This window comes from Nerophis ophidion, linkage group LG23 (assembly GCF_033978795.1).
Source record: "Nerophis ophidion isolate RoL-2023_Sa linkage group LG23, RoL_Noph_v1.0, whole genome shotgun sequence".
Lineage (NCBI taxonomy): Eukaryota > Metazoa > Chordata > Actinopteri > Syngnathiformes > Syngnathidae > Nerophis > Nerophis ophidion.
The window spans coordinates 30,236,312-30,252,775 of record NC_084633.1 but is presented as its reverse complement, the minus strand read 5'-3'; the positions used below and the strand labels follow the sequence as shown (position 1 = coordinate 30,252,775).

Here is a 16,464-nt window from a genome sequence, read left to right as displayed (position 1 = left end):
AAAGCAAAATAGTTCATGTTTCTATTAGTTTTGATTGCAATGACAAGTTTTTTTATGTTGACAACTCGGGTTGCAACGATTAATTGATTACATCGACCAATTCAATTACAAAAAATATTTGATTTGTACAAACCCGGTTCCATATGAGTTGGGAAATTGTGTTAGATGTAAATATAAACGGAATACAATGATTTGCAAATCATTTTCAACCCATTTTCAATTGAATGCACCACAAAGACAAGACATTTGATGTTCAAACTCAAAAACTTTATTTTTTTTTGCAAATAATTAACTTAGAATTACATGGCTGCAAAACGTGCCAAAGTATTTGGAAAAGGGCATGTTCACCACTGTGTTACACCACCTTTTTTTTTAACAACACTCAATAAACGTTTGGGAGCTAAGGAAACTACTTGCTGAAGCTTCGAAAGTGGAATTCTTTCCCATCCATCCATCCACTTTCTACCGCTTATTCCCTTTTGGGGTGACGGGGGGCGCTGGCGCCTATCTCAGCTACAATCGGGCGGAAGGCGGGGTACACCCTGGACAAGTCACCACCTCATCGCAGGGCCAACACAGACAGACAGACAACATTCACACTCACAATCCCATTCTTGTTTTATGTAGAGCTTCGGTCGTTCAACAGTCCGGGGTCTCCGTTGTCGTATTTTACGCTTCATAATGCGGCAACCTTTTCGATGGGAGACAGGTCTGGACTGCAGGCGGGCCAGGAAAATACCCGCACTCTTTTTTTATGAAGCCACGCTGTTGTAACACGTGCTGAATGTGGCTTGGCATTGTCTTGCTGAAATAAGCAGGGGCATCCATGAAAAAGACAGCGCTTAGATGGTAGCATATGTTGTTCCAAAACCTGTACGTATCTTTCAGCATTAATGCTGCCTTCACAGATGTGTAAGTTACTTATGCCTTGGGCACTAATGCACCTCCATACCATTACAGATGCAGGCTTTTGAACTTTGCGTCGATAACAGTCTGGATGGTTCGCTTTCCCCTTTGGTCCGGATGACACGATTTCGAATATTTACAAAAACAATTTGAAATGTCGACTCGTCAGACCACAGAACACTTTTCCACTTTGCATCAGTCCATCTTAGATGATCTCGGGCCCAGAGAAGCTGGTGGCGTTTCTGGATGTTGTTGACAAATGGCTTTCGCTTTGCATAGTAGAGCTTTAACTTGCACTTACAGATGTAGCGACCAACTTTATTTAGTGACAGTGGTTTTCTGAAGTGTTCTTGAGCCCATGTGGTGATATCCTTTAGAGATTGATGTCGTTTTTTGGTACTGTGCCATCTGAGGGATCGTTGGTCACGATCATTCAATGTTGGTTTCCGGCCATGCCGCTTACGTGGATTGATTTCTCCAGATTCTCTGAACCTTTTGATGATATTATGGAGCGTAGATGTTGAAATCCCTAGATGTCTTGCAATTGCACTTTGAGAAACGTTGTTATTAAACTGTTTGACTATTTGCTCACACAGTTGTGGACAAAGGGGTGTACCTCGCCCCATCCTTTTTTGTGAAAGACAGCATTTTTTGGGAAGCTGTTTTTATACCCAATCATGACACCCACCTGTTCCCAATTAGCCTGCACACCTGTGGGAAGTTCCAAATATGTGTTTGATGAGCATTCCTCAACTTTATCAGTATTTATTGCCAACTTTCCCAACGTCTTTGTCATGTGTTGTTGGCATCAAATTCTAAAGTTAATTATTATTTGCACAAAAAAAATGTTTATCAGTTTGAACATCAAATATGTTGTCTTTGTAGCATATTCAACTGAATATGGGTTGAAAATTATTTGCAAATCATTGTATTCCGTTTATATTTACATCTAACACAATTTCCCAACTCATATGGAAACAGGGTTTGTATTATGTTGCCTAAATAACCTGTTGTTTAATGAGTGTCACTAATAAAGATTGGAAGAATCCAGACAACATAACGATTGATCAAATCCAAAGAGCATAAAAGAAGATAAAAGAGGTTAAATAGAAGGTTAAAGACAGTAAAAGGTATATAGAGAATAAAAGAAGGTAAATAAAAGTTTAATAAAGAAAGTAAAAAGTAATTGAAGGAAAATAGAAGGTAAAGTAAGATAAATAAAAGGTAAATATAGGGTAATGGAAGGTAAAAGAAGGTAAGAAATAACTGCTAAAACAGGGTTTTAAAAAGGTAAATGATGTTTAAAAAAAGGTAAATGAAATGTAATGAAAGGAAATTAGAAGGTAGAAAAAGACAAATAAAAGCCAAGTTGAAAGTAAATATAAGGTACAAGAAATTAAACAAAAGTTAAATGATGGTAAAATAAAAAAAAGGTAAATGAAAATGTAAAGGTATAAGAAGATAAAGCAAGCAGAGGTGTGGACTCGAGTCACATGACTTGGATTCGAGTCAGACTCGAGTCATGAATTTGATGACTTTAGACTCGACTTGACAAAATGTAAAACGACTTGCAACTCGACTTAGACTTTAACATCAATGACTTGTGACTTGACTTGGACTTGAGCCTTTTGACTTGACATGACTTGCTACTTTCCCCAAAATCCAACGATTAAAAAGTTATTCAGGAGCGCTCCGTATCTTCCATGTGTGTCAGCATGTGTGCGATGACAGCCTGTGCGCTACCTGTCAGTACAACAGCCAATCAAATTACATCCACGTTGTTTTCGTCACACAGCATTCACCCAATCAAATTGCAGGAAAACCAACGGAGAAGAGCTTTCAAATAACAGAAGAATAAGTGAAGAAAATTATGCCATAAAGTGTTTCGTTCGGGTATTAAAACTACGACTTGGTCAACAAAACAGGAATTGCCGTATGCAAAATATGCGGTTGGAAGATTACAGACGGAGACGCATCAATGTACAACTTCGTTCGACATTTGAAGTTGCACAAAGAAGGGTACGTTTTGAATGTAAGCTAACGTTTATTGGCTGAGTAACGTGACTTTTATTTGCTGTGTAGTTAAATCAGTGAGGCTGTAAACTCACTGCTAACATTAGAACCACAGACATCTTATAAGGGTACGCAGCATCGAGCGCTACTGCCTATTGCCGCAAACGAGATGCGGGGCCGCCATCTTGGAGTGGTGATCCGCTCCACTGAGTGCAATTCATTTGGTAGGAACAATGAACTGTCGGCGCATTTAATTCATATTACCTCACTGAATACCACTTATATTCACGCGCTTTTTTGTCATTCGTGTAACTATGATAAAGGACACATGTCTTGGCGTGTTCATAATTTGCTTAACAGAAATAGAATATTCTTATATGCTATAAGTGACCAGACGTCTGAGATCAAAACTGGGAATATAATCCCAGAGAAGGGGAAAAAACAGTCAGCTATTTTGAAGTTGAAGAAACAATATGATTAGGTTGTATATACATACGTATATCCTACATAAACAATGTATGAATACATTAGATATCTATATATTTTACGGACCTATAGTCCAGAGGTTCTCAAATGGGGGTACTTGAAGGCATCCCAAGGGGTACATGATATTTTTTTAAATATTCTAAAAATAGCAACAATTAAAAAATCCTTTATAAATATATTTATTGAAAAATACTCCAACAATATATGAATGTAAATTCGTAAACTGTGAAAAGAAATGCAACAATGCAATATTTAGTGTTGACAGCTAGATTTTTTGTGGACATGTTCCATTAATATTGATGCTAAAGATTTCTTTTTTGTGAAGAAATGTTTAGAATGAAGTTGATGAATCCAGATGGATCTCTATTACAATCCCCAAAGAGGGCACTTTAAGTTGATGATTACTTCTATGTGTAGAAATCTTTATTTATAATTGAATCACTTGTTTATTTTTCAACAAGTTTTTAGTTATATTTACATCTTTTTTTTTTTCAAATAGTTCAAGAAAGACCACTACAATTGTGCAATATTTTGCACTGTTATACAGTTTAATGAATCAGAAACTGATGACATAGTGCTGTATTTTACTTCTTTATCTCTTTTTTCAACCAACAATGCTTTGCTCTGATTAGGGGGTACTTGAATTAAAAACATGTTCACAGGGGGTACATCGCTGAAAAAAGTTTGAGAACCACTGATATAGACGTTATCTCTGTTGCTGCAACAGCAGAGAGTTTATTCTGTCTTGACACTTTGTATTGATATTTTCTATTACATTATTCCTTTAAATGATCATGTTTACAGTGATTGAACATATATAAACACCTGAAAGTCTTTATTTCAGCTAAAACCACCAATCTGTTTCACTGGATTCAGAATAAAACTAAATTCTGTTTTACTCAACAAAGTTAGTATTTAAATATTGTTACTTGAAGACTTATCTGTGGTTACAATAAAATGAGAATGCATCATAATCAATGGCGGCTGGTGAATTCTGTTTTAGGTGGGCCTGAAAGTTTGTAAACCAAATACCTGTAGAGGGGTCATCCTTCCCCAGAAGATTTCTTTGTGATTTTCACATACAAATATTGTAGTTCTTTGCTCCTGCTTAACTCTGTGGTAATATTCTTTTCACAAAATACAACCAATAGTATGTTAATGTTAAATTTTACTTGTGAAAAGTAATCTTCCAATTCCTATTTTCAACAGTCCGCTCAATTGAGCAGGAAAACGCTGAATACCAGCCCAGCATCTTTGTTTTCTACCTGTCAACTGTCAGTTTAGGCTGCTTGCCGGCTCCTCATCACCACTTCAAGATGGCGGCCAAATTGCTTGCGTCACAGCAGCCAATTCTGCGTCTACTTATAAGATGACTATGGTTATAACGTCATTGCAAACACGGCAATCTTTTGCGTCCACTGCAGTTTGCTACCTTATTGAAAATTTTTGTCAAGTGATATTTTTTTTAAGCAGGGTTGCATGAGGTACCCACACATAACGTTACGTTAGTGAATGTATCACACACAGTAACGTAACGTTAGACGGCGGTCAGCAGCACCGCATATTTTAGCCACCTACAAAAAGACAAACATAGTCAAATAAAGGTCAGTTAAAATGTATATTATATTAAGAATATGTGTACATATTCCATAGAGCCCTGACATCTAACAAGTACAGCACTGTTCATTGTTATGTTCATGTATTTGTTGTTTTTCATGTGTACGCACACATAAACACATACAGTATGAGATGAGATCAATGAGATAAGGTAACAACATGATATAAACTGTTGTGTAACTAGTTACAATGCAATATTCCATGGAAATACAATGTTAACACTTTTGTGCAAGTAAGTACAGTTGCACTTGTTTTTTCAAATGTGTTTATACTGTAAAGGAATGAGTTAAATGATTAGAATAACTGGTTAATAGTGCTATTATGAAGTGCAATGTCATTACTGTTTTTTTTAAATAATAAATACATACAGCGTTTTAAAAGCATACACAATCTGTGTACACATATTAGTCTGTGGTTAAAAAGACTTGAAATGACGCGAAACCCAAAATGCAGGACTCGAGACTTTCCAGTATTGACTTTGGACTTGACTCGGACTTGCCTGTATTGACTCGGGACTTGACTCGAGACTTGAGGTCAAAGACTTGAGACTTACTTGTGACTTGCAAAACAATGACTTGGTCCCACCTCTGAAAGCAACTATAAAAAAAAAACGTATAAGAAGGTAAAATACAGGTTAAATAGAAAGGTAAATGAAACATAAAAGAAGATGAAACAAGTTTAATAGAAGGTAAATAAAAGGTATAAAAAAGTAAAGCAACTTAAATAGAAGGTAAAACAAGTTAAATATAAAGTAAATACAAGGTATAAAAGGTAAAGCATGTGAAATAAAAGTTAAAAGGGGGAGGAATACAAGTTGAAAGATGCTAAGTAAAAGACAAAAGAACGTAAAATTAACTGCTCAAATTAATCCAACAAACTAATCGATAGATTGCTCGATTATTAAAATCAATAGCTGCAGGCCTGTCGACAACCACTTGTGTCATCGTCCATCAGCCAGTCTGGGGGGACCCCATATGAACAGACTGCGCTTTTCACAGAATGCAGAATAAAACTTGGTTATCGTCTGCTAATGTTAGAAGGTCCAACATGACAATATAACAGCAAAGTATATTAACACACTTTTCTTCGCATTCAAACTGAGAGTGTTTACCACAAATATGATTTCCAAGTCCATCTGCGCCTTCTATTCTCTGCCGCACTTGAAAAGGAATTATGTCTGACAAAGCACTATAGTGTTTGTGTGTGTGTGTGTGTGTGTGTGTGTGTGTGTGTGTGTGTGTGTGTGTGTGTGTGTGTGTGTGTGTGCGCGCGCGCGCGTGCATACAGTGGGGCAAAAAAGTATTTAGTCAGCCACCGATTGTGCAAGTTCTCCCACTTAAAAGATTGTGCAAATTCTCCCACTTAAAATGATGACAGAGGTCTGTAATTTTCATCATAGTTACACTTCAGCTGTGAGAGACAGAATATGAAAAAAAAAATCCAGGAATTCACATTGTAGGAATTTTAAAGAATTTCTTTGTAAATTATGGTGGAAAATAAGTATTTGGTCAACCATTCAAAGCTCTCACCGATGGAAGGAGGTTTTGGCTCAAAATCTCACGATACATGGCCCCATTCATTCTTTCCTTAACACGGATCAATCGTCCTATTCCCTTAGCAAAAAAAACAGCCCCAAAGCATGATATTTTCACCCCCATGCTTCACAGTAGGTGTGGTGTTCTTGGAATGCAACTCAGTATTCTTTTTCCTCCAAACACACGAGTTGAGTTTATACATTATATACTTAATATGTGTACATTATATTATATACACAGATTTGTTATGCCTATAACATATATACAATATACCAATTACCATGTACAATATAACAGTATATGTGGCAGCCGCAGCATAAAATAGAGAGTAGATCCAGCAGAAAATAGAATATAGATTTAAATACAAATACAAGTAGCTGACATAGAAGGTGTCAGGTAATAGACAGATATCATCTATTTCTGTATGGGGCCTGATTATACAGCTGGATGGAGTGCGGAATGAAGGAGTTCTTGAATCGCACAGTGTGGAAAGGAAGCTGAAGGAGCCTGTTGGAGTATGAACTCCACTGTCCCTCAATTGTCTAGTGAAGTAGGTGGGCAGGATTGTCCATGATGGCCAGCAGTTTGTCCAATGTTCTCCTGTCCCTCACTGACACAAACGCCTCCAACTGCCAGCCAATAGTTCGGCCGGCTTTCCGGATCAGTTTATCAATCCGGTTTGAGTCCCTTATATGTATGTATGTATGTATGTATGTATGTATGTATGTATGTATGTATATATGCATGCATATACAGTATATATATATATATATATATATATATATATATATATATATATATATATGTATATATATATATATATGTATATATATATGTATGTGGTTACTTTGCATACAGTGGGCTTTTCACTCCTGCTCTACAAGTACCAACACAAAATGATGCTAGGTATCCATTAGTAATTGGGAATTCATGTGGACAATTTGTTAAAAGGACGGCATGCATTTTTAAATATATTTACTTTAGTTGTAAAGAGGGCTCCACTCCAAGCCCCTGAATAAAAGTGCTGCACACAAACTAAACTTAGTATCAGTGCATCACATTTTGTAAGACAAATAACATTGTCTGGTTATGTTATTGTGTCTAAAAGTCAAATCATATGTAAAACGTCTGTGTTTATGTTCAGAAATCAGCCAGGAGACGGCAGTGAACCCTGTGGACATCGTCAGCACGCTGCAGTCCCTCCAGATGCTGAAATACTGGAAGGGCAAGCACTTGGTTTTAAAGCGACAGGTGGGTTGAATGTAATTATTGATCAGTAACTTTTCAGCTTTAGTACATACATAAAATCTCACAAAAGCTAAAGATTTAAATGGCTTCTTCCAGTTCGACCCTGAAAGCCTTTTTATCATTTATATTTGTTTTTCTTTAAATCAATCTTTAACTGCTTTTCTAATTTTACCTTCTATCTTGCGGAACTTTGTAAACAACCAGTTTTTATATATATTATTTTTATATTACTTTATAAAGTTGAGACTTTCAAAACTGCTCAGTAAAAATAAACAAAATAATACATAAAAATACACTACATTTGATATATGTTGCACAAAGTAATAGTTTAAATTTTTTTTTAATTATTACTCACTTTTATGAGTAGTATACTGTAAAATATTTAAAAACTCTTCAACCTATTGTGTGTAAAATACTACTTTTCGCTCAGAGTGAAAACTTAGTGAATGAGGTATTTATAACTTCACTTTACTTACATTTTACTCACCTATTTAGCACTGAATAAGTAAAAGTGACTAAAATAATGAATGTTATTAATGTAATTAAACATAAGTACATATTTGACACTGAGTAAGTTAAAGTGAGTAAAATAATACATTTTAATTAATATAATTAACATGTTCACATTTTTGTTGCTAAATAACACTGTAGTAATTTGTGTATATTCTTTAAAAACATTTAAAATGTAGCATTTCACTCCTAAGCCTAAGTTATGTATTGCCTTAAGTGAATAACTGTGTTAAAGCTGTATTACTTGACTCACTTTTGATCAAAATTGAATTAGATACTGTCGAATGTAGTAGTCAAATACATAAAAATTGAGTAAAATGTAAATTAATCTAAGTAAGATGCCTTTTTCTGTATAATTGAAGTAAAGTTTTTTTTCAACTTATTATTATTTTGATTAAAGTTGTGTTTTACTCACTTATCTAAAAGCAAGTAAAGTACTTCTCACTTTTAGTTGAAATAAATACCACCTTTTTAGATGGCACTGAGTAAGTAAAGCAAGTAAAATGTTGGATTTGACTCATTTTCAAGTAAAAGTGATTATTGTAAAATTAGGTCAAATACAAAGGTATACTCACTTTAGCGTACTCACTGTCAAATATGTAAAATGTATACATGGTGTAACTTAAAGTGAGTAATAGTTTACTCACTTCTCAGTAAAAGTAAATAAGATATATTTTATTTACTTTCAAGTAAAAGTAAATAATTTACTAAATTATATTCAAAATAACTAAAAGTGAGTCCAAATGTAAGTAAATTTGAGTAAAAAATGTTTAAAATGTATATATTTGCACTTACATTTAACTACATTTTTTTGTTTGCTTTGAATTAAAAGTAAATCAAATTCTGTATTTTGTTCAAAATAAATACAAGTCAGTAAAAGCAAGTCAATTTATGTAAAATAGCAAATTTTGAAAATGTTGTTTCACTTATGTTTCATTCACTTTTAAAGGGAAATTGCACTTTTTTTTGTGTTGCTTATCATTTACAATCATTAGGAAAGACATGACGACAGATGGATTTATTTTAATGCATTCTAAATATTAAATACATGCGTTCAAAAGTCTGCTTACAATAAAGTTTATGGGAGCCGTTCAATTCTGCCTTTACAACTCCTTAAAAAAACATCCAAACACCTCCATTGAGGTTTTTTATCCATGTTGTATTATCCATAATTGTATGTATTGTAGTAACAGTCACATTTTTAATAACATTTAATATCATGTATTTTGATCATTTTAAGCATACGCGGCACATTAATTTAAAAAATGCACAATGACGTTTGCTTTTTTTTTTCTTTGTCACTGATTTCTGCTCACTTCAGACGTTATGAGAGCCAACAAACCTAATAAGATATCACTTACTGTACAATGTCTGCTGTCATTAGGATGCCAACTGCTGGGATGTTCATATATTCCCATTTAGATGAAGAATGACTCATAATCCTTGCGAAGAAGCCCTTTTCGTGTCATTCTCGCCAGTTCCAGGTCCTGAAATGGCTGTCAAAGTGTTCACAACTTTGTCGAATTATGTTCTCAGCCATGTACTTTTCAGGTGAGAGATGATCTAAAATAAACTTCTAAGGGCAGGAAAGCGAGGAAGCCACGGACAAGTAAAATACAACACTGCAAAATTGAAATCTAAGTAAGATGAAATATCTCAAATAAGGGTGATATTTGCTTATTTTCTGTCTGGTAAGATAATTCTTCTCACTAAGCAGATTTTATGTTAGAGTCTTTTACTGGGGTTTTGCTCCTAAATGATCTCAGAAGATACTACAGCTTGTTTCCGACATTTTATGACCTATTTTGAGTAAAATATGCTTGAAACTATTTTTGTCCAGGTGTCCAAAACACACCCAGCAATGGTGTACAGGAAGGCGGGGAAAAAGAGGGGGGAAAAGGCGGCCAAAATGTTCAAAAGTCCCAATTGTGTCCAAAATTCCTCCTCGGGGTTCCAGTCCCACGAGTCCCGCCGCCGGCCACACAAATCCCGGGATACAAAAAATGTCCAAAACGCACCCAGCAAAGTCCCACGGGAAGTAGGAGGGAAAAATGAGACAAGTCGACAAAAGTCCCCCAAAATTTTCAAAATACCTACCCAGTTTCGAGTCCCAACCGGGTTTGAGTTTGACTTTGAGTGCACACTCGAACCCGGGTGGGACTTTTGAACATTTCCCCGATTTTTTTCACTTTTCTCCCCACCTTCCCGTGGGACTTTGCTGGCCGCGAATTGGATATTTTGGGCATCCCGGCCGGTGGCGGAACTTGTGGGACTCGAACCTGTGTAGGTATTTTGAACATTTTTGGGACTTTTACTGACTTTTCCAACTTTCATCTTGTCCCCATGGGACTCGGCTGGGTGTGTTATGGACATTTTGGGCATCCCGGGACTTGCGCGGCCATACATAAGATTTTATGTTAGAGCGTTTTACTTGTTTTAAGTGTTTAGGTACTAAATGATCTCAGTAAGATATTACAGCTTGTAGCTGAGATTTGATGACCTATATTGAGTAAAACATGCTTGAAACTAGAATATCAAATGTTGCAAAGCTATGTCATCAACACTCACAAGTATAAAACTACTTTTTAAAGTAAGAATTTCTTATTTTAAGAATGTAAAACAAAATCATGACTTTGACAACAATTGTTTCTCATATTAAAATAGATGACAGCCAAATAGACTTTGCCGTTTTATTTTCAATGAAAATACGTACACTTGTTATTATTGAGAACATACTTATTTTAAGGTATTTTTGGGTTCATTGAAGTTAGCTAATTTTACTTGTTTTGGAAAGTCTTGACAAGCCAAATTTTCTTGTTCTATTGGCAGATAATTTTGCTTAGTTCAAGTAAAATACACCTCATTTTTGTATTTTTTTTTTCTTGTTTTTGAACACTGACTTTTTGCAGTGAAGCTAGTGATCACGTTGCCAATATTAATAGTTTGTATGCGTTCGCATTTGTATCGTTGATAGTGAAATGTGAATTGAGTATTGTTGGTACTTATTGAATGGTTATTTATTGGGTTTTATGTGCGGAAAAATGAAGCTCCCATTGGCTCTGCTGTAAGTGGACTTTTATTTATGTTTATTTCATATTTAGAATGCATTAAAAAAACTTCATCCGTCATGTGGTTCATAATGATTGTGAACGATCGGCAAAATTCTAAAAAAATAAGTGCAGTTCCACTTTAACAAAGTGTTTAATTACTCTAAGTGAAATACCACATTTAACCTATTTGGCACTCGGTATAAGGTAAAGAGTACTAGTTTTAAATGAGTGAATTAGTACATTTCACTCACTACACGGGGCACAAAGTGTAACAAGTCAAACGCCAATGTTGTGCGTTGTTTGGTGTGTGATGTTGCCGATTCCTTTTTGATATCAAGTTCATTTTAATGTGGTGCTGGTTGTTTCTTTCATTACTAAAAATATATTTCCTGCATTGAATTTGCTGTGCTTCTGTTGCTGTTTAACCACATTAAAAGTAACGTGTCACATTACATCAAACGCATCGGTCACGGCCTTGTAACGTGCAGTACAGGCCAGAAGTTTGGACACATCTTCTTTTCAATATAGATTGTCACTGAAGGCATCAAAACTATGAATGAACACATGTGGAGTGATGTACTTAACACAAAAGGTGAAATAACGGAAAACATGTTTCATATTCTAGTTTCTTCAAAATAGCCACCTTTTGGTCTGATACCTTTTTGCACACTCTTGGCATTCTCTCCATGCGTTTCAAGAGGTAGTCACCTGAAATGGTTTTCACTCCACAGGTGTGCTTGAAGCTCATCGAGAGTATGCCAAGGGTGTGCAAAAAGGTAATCAGAGCAAAGGGTGGCTATTTTGAAGAAACTAGAATATAAAACATGTTTTCAGTTATTTTACCTTTTTTTGTTAAGTACATAACTCCACATGTGTTCATTCATAGTTTTGATGCCTTCAGTGACAATCTACAATGTAAATAGTTGTGAAAATAAAGAAAATGTATTAAATGAGAAGGTGTGTCCAAACTTTTGGCCTGTACTGTATGTGAAAGAAAAAAGATTATTTAGGAGTAAAGCTGGTAACGTTGTCTTTGCTAAAGCTCTCCCGTCCAAAGGCAAAACCCAGTAACTAAATTTTGGTTAAAACTTAGCTGATAATAATTTTGGAGTTCCTAGGTGATATGCTTTACATTAGTGTATGCGATATTGTAATTTGTTCCGTAAGTAAGCTGTTACGCGCATGGCAGGACCTAGCAACTACCACATAACCGTGTAGATATAACAGGAAAAACCTAGTATCTCAAGGGACCAATCGGAGCTTCTTTGTCAGTCGCCTTATTGTGTTTAATGAGACATTTGCACGAATGGGGGCCGACGGTCAACCTGATTATGTGATATTATGGCACGAGGGGATATTTGGAAGATTGGCCCAGGACGTTGCAAGCACCTTCATTAAATGTATTGTTCTTGATTCTTCCCCTTGCATACTCTTTTGGGCAGATAACTGTGGAGGTCAAAATAAAAACTGGACGCTGTACACGGCTCTTGCCCAATGTGCAAACGCAGAATGGGGCCCACCCGTGATTGTGATAAAATATCTTGAGAAAGGGCAGACGTTCATGAGAGCAGATTCAATCCATGGCTCAATCGGCAAGAAAATGAAAGCTCAAGAAAACATCTATACGTTTGATGACTTTGTAACTCTTTGTAAGACAGCATCAAGATAGATTGGTTTTCCTTTGTTTTATCAAAATCAGCTAGAAGTGAGTTACTAGGTTTTGCCTTTGGACGGGAGAGCTGGACGCCAAGTACACCCAATTTGGAATTAAAGTTAAAAAAAAAAATGGATAAAAATATCAAAGACATAAAATAAATGCAAATCATTTGAATTGTAATCGGAAGTATTTGTAATTGCTGTAGGACCTCATCGATGACTGGAAAGCCAAGGAGCGTAAACGTGGCTCGGGAAAAACCATCGACCCCACAGCTTTAAAGTGGACGCCGCCAAAAGGGACGTAAAAGATCTTCAACACAACACACATCCTCTTTTGGCACACACACACAAACACACACACTCACACTGGTCTAGTTCACTTGCAGCAGCTTCTTACAGAGTCAGATATTAGTGCAAGTTTGGCACTCGTTGGAATTTCGACAATATACTTTAGTTTTTGTCTCTTTGGTTACTGCTTCACATTGTCCTGGATAAGAAAGAAAAAGTCATTACGTGTGTTTTCAATCCTACTAACGCTGACCTGACTGAGCTCTGACTGGGAAAAAACTTGAAAGTTATTTATTGCTCCAAAATAACAATAAAAAAAAAAGTTTGCCTAATAGGAAACTCATTCACAAATTTGTCTTGGTCTTTTAAAAGGCTTTGGGATTCTATTTTGGTCGAAATGCAAAAGAATGTGAAGAAGATAAATACTTCTGAAACCTAAAGCTATAGCTGCCATTGGCCTTATTTGGACTTTGTTGTCTTTTAACTGGGACCTGCCTTCATTTTTTTTGTCTTCTGTAATGACCTTAAAGACAAATTATCTTTTTTTTCCCCCCTCTAAGTTCATTATTTAATCCTTTTCTACCTCGTCGGGTTTACCACTGTGGAAATGGTGAAATGTACACCGTTTGAAGCTTCTTTTTTCAAGTCTCTTTCGATCTTGTGTAAAAATGGAATGTGCAAAGCCTTTTTTTTTTTTTTTTATTAAATTCTTCAAGATGTGTTTATATGGTTAAAAAGGGTGTAAAGTGTTGACAAACTTTGTTAGAAGATGAACTGGTTCAAGGATACTTCCATAAGTCTCCCAGTTTAGATTTGAATGTCAATCTTAAAACTTGCAAAAGGGATTAAAAAAAAAGGTATTTACATTTTAGACATTTATATTATAGTTTATTATAGTATATGTCAGTGTTACACAATGTCACTCCTTGGTACTTTTTTTTTTTACTGCAAACTGTTTTTCATATTTTATTTGATTGCAATTGCACAAACTTTACAATGTTTTGGTTAACTATTTGGGAAAAAACACAAAAACAGGTTGTTTAAGCTTCTGACTTTTTGGCAAATCCAAAATTGATCAAACAATTGATGTTATACAATAATGTATTCAATTCAATCATGTTTCAGTCATAATGCTAAACTAAGCTAATGTTTATCACCTTCCATCAACCTGATTAACATGTGTGATGTTTTTATAATTTCCTTTTACTGTACACTCCTAAGCATTTTACCAAATCATTATTTTTTTATGCTGACTCTACAATCAACAATTGTTCGGGCTTGTTGAATGTTTTTTTTTTTCAAAACTTCCCCCAAGCTTAATGAGAGCGTTCCATACTGGAATGGAGAAGATTTGGTTAGAACGGGGGTGTCCAAAGTTCAGCCTACAGCTTGATTTTTTTCTTTATTTATGTTAGAAAACAAAATAAAACGTAAAACAAAAATAGCGGTGGAGAAGGGGGTTAATGAGAATTAAAATGTCAAAAATAGTAACTTTGCTATACTATATTTCATATGATTCAGATTTAACAAAAAATATTTGCCCAAATTTTCCTAAGTTTTTGTATACGATAAAGCACAGCCAAAGATTGTGTGTAACGAACGAGTCTGTCCATTTGTGTCATTCAGTGGAAACAATTCTATACTTTTTTAGATGAATTTAACTCTTATTTTTAAAATACGACTGCAAAATAATCCACCTTGGGGCCAAAACAAAGTTGCAAAACTTTGATAAAGAAGGCGAGAAACACTATTGAACTCAAGAAATACGAGGATGGCTTTCTGCTCGATAAAAGTGAAATATGTTTATGGTGGAAATTTACTTCTGTTTTTGTACAAGTTGGTTTTCGTTATGGATGTCCGGATCGGATAATAGCAAAAAAACAAGTTTGGATGATATCGGCTTGCATTTAAAATCTCCGCTATAAGATCCGATACAAGCCATCCTGCTTGTGCAAAGCTGGACAGCCAGGTAACTTTTAAATGTCCTACAATAAACTTACTAGGTTGGTCTTTTAGTCATTTACAAAAGGTATACATGGTAAGCTACAGTTTAAGAGCTAGCAGCTACGCAGCAGCTAAGCACACGATAGCACACAAGCATTTGTAATAAGTGTCCTTAATTGAACAATGTTGCAGTCTACAAAAGGAAATTTGTTGATATAAAGAAGTATAAAATAACTATAGTTGTATATTACTTACAGATACAAAGTCTCCAAGGCAGAAGTGTATTACCAAGTACTCAGTAGCCAATATGTCCGTATCATTCGAACTTACTATGTCATGCCCTTAATTTAATGAATTAATGTGACCACCATGTGTGACCACCATGTGTCCAAAATATTTCAAAACACAAATTAACACCTCACTTATAGATCATAAATCTGTCATAAGATGATAGTTTTTCATACCTACCATTGTTCTCTGTTTGACTGATTTCACTTGATCAAGCCTTTTATTACATTCCACACTACAAAATAATGTACGCACTCGGGGCGTCACAAATGTTGTTTATGTATATATATATATATATATATATATATATATATATATATATATATATATATATATATATATATATATATATATATATATACATATATATATGTGTGTGTGTGTGTGTGTGTGTGTGTGTATATATATATACATACATATATATATATATATGTGTATATATATATACATATATATATATATGTGTGTGTATATATATATACATACATATATATATATGTGTATATATACATATATATGTGTGTGTGTATGTATGTACAGTATATGTATGTATATATTTATGTGTGTATATGTATGTATGTATATATAATATATACGTATGTATATATATGTACGTATGTATGTATATATATATATATATATATATACATATATATATATATATTTATTTATATATATATATATATGTACATACAAACCCCGTTTCTACAAACCCCGTTTCCATATGAGTTGGGAAATTGAGTTAGATGTAAATATAAACGGAATACAATGATTTGCAAATCCTTTTCAACCCATATTCAGTTGAATATGCTACAAAGACAACATATTTGATGTTCAAACTGAAACATTTTTTTTTTGCAAATAATCATTAACTTTAGAATTTGATGCCAGATACACGTGACAAAGAAGTTGGGAAAGGTGGC

At 34.7% G+C, this 16,464-nt stretch overlaps 1 protein-coding gene across 2 annotated transcripts in view; it reads left to right on the top strand.

The window, feature by feature from the left end:
- Positions 1-15,801, top strand: part of LOC133541044 (histone acetyltransferase KAT7-like) — a 70,252-nt gene extending 54,451 nt beyond the window's left edge. For both annotated transcript variants that reach the window (XM_061884091.1, XM_061884089.1), the window contains exons 14-15: positions 7,702-7,808; positions 13,228-15,801. In XM_061884091.1, coding sequence (XP_061740075.1) covers positions 7,702-7,808; positions 13,228-13,326 — 206 coding nt within the window. In that variant the 3' untranslated portion in view covers positions 13,327-15,801. The remainder of the gene's footprint in view (positions 1-7,701; positions 7,809-13,227) is intronic.
- Positions 15,802-16,464: the final 663 nt, after the last annotated feature.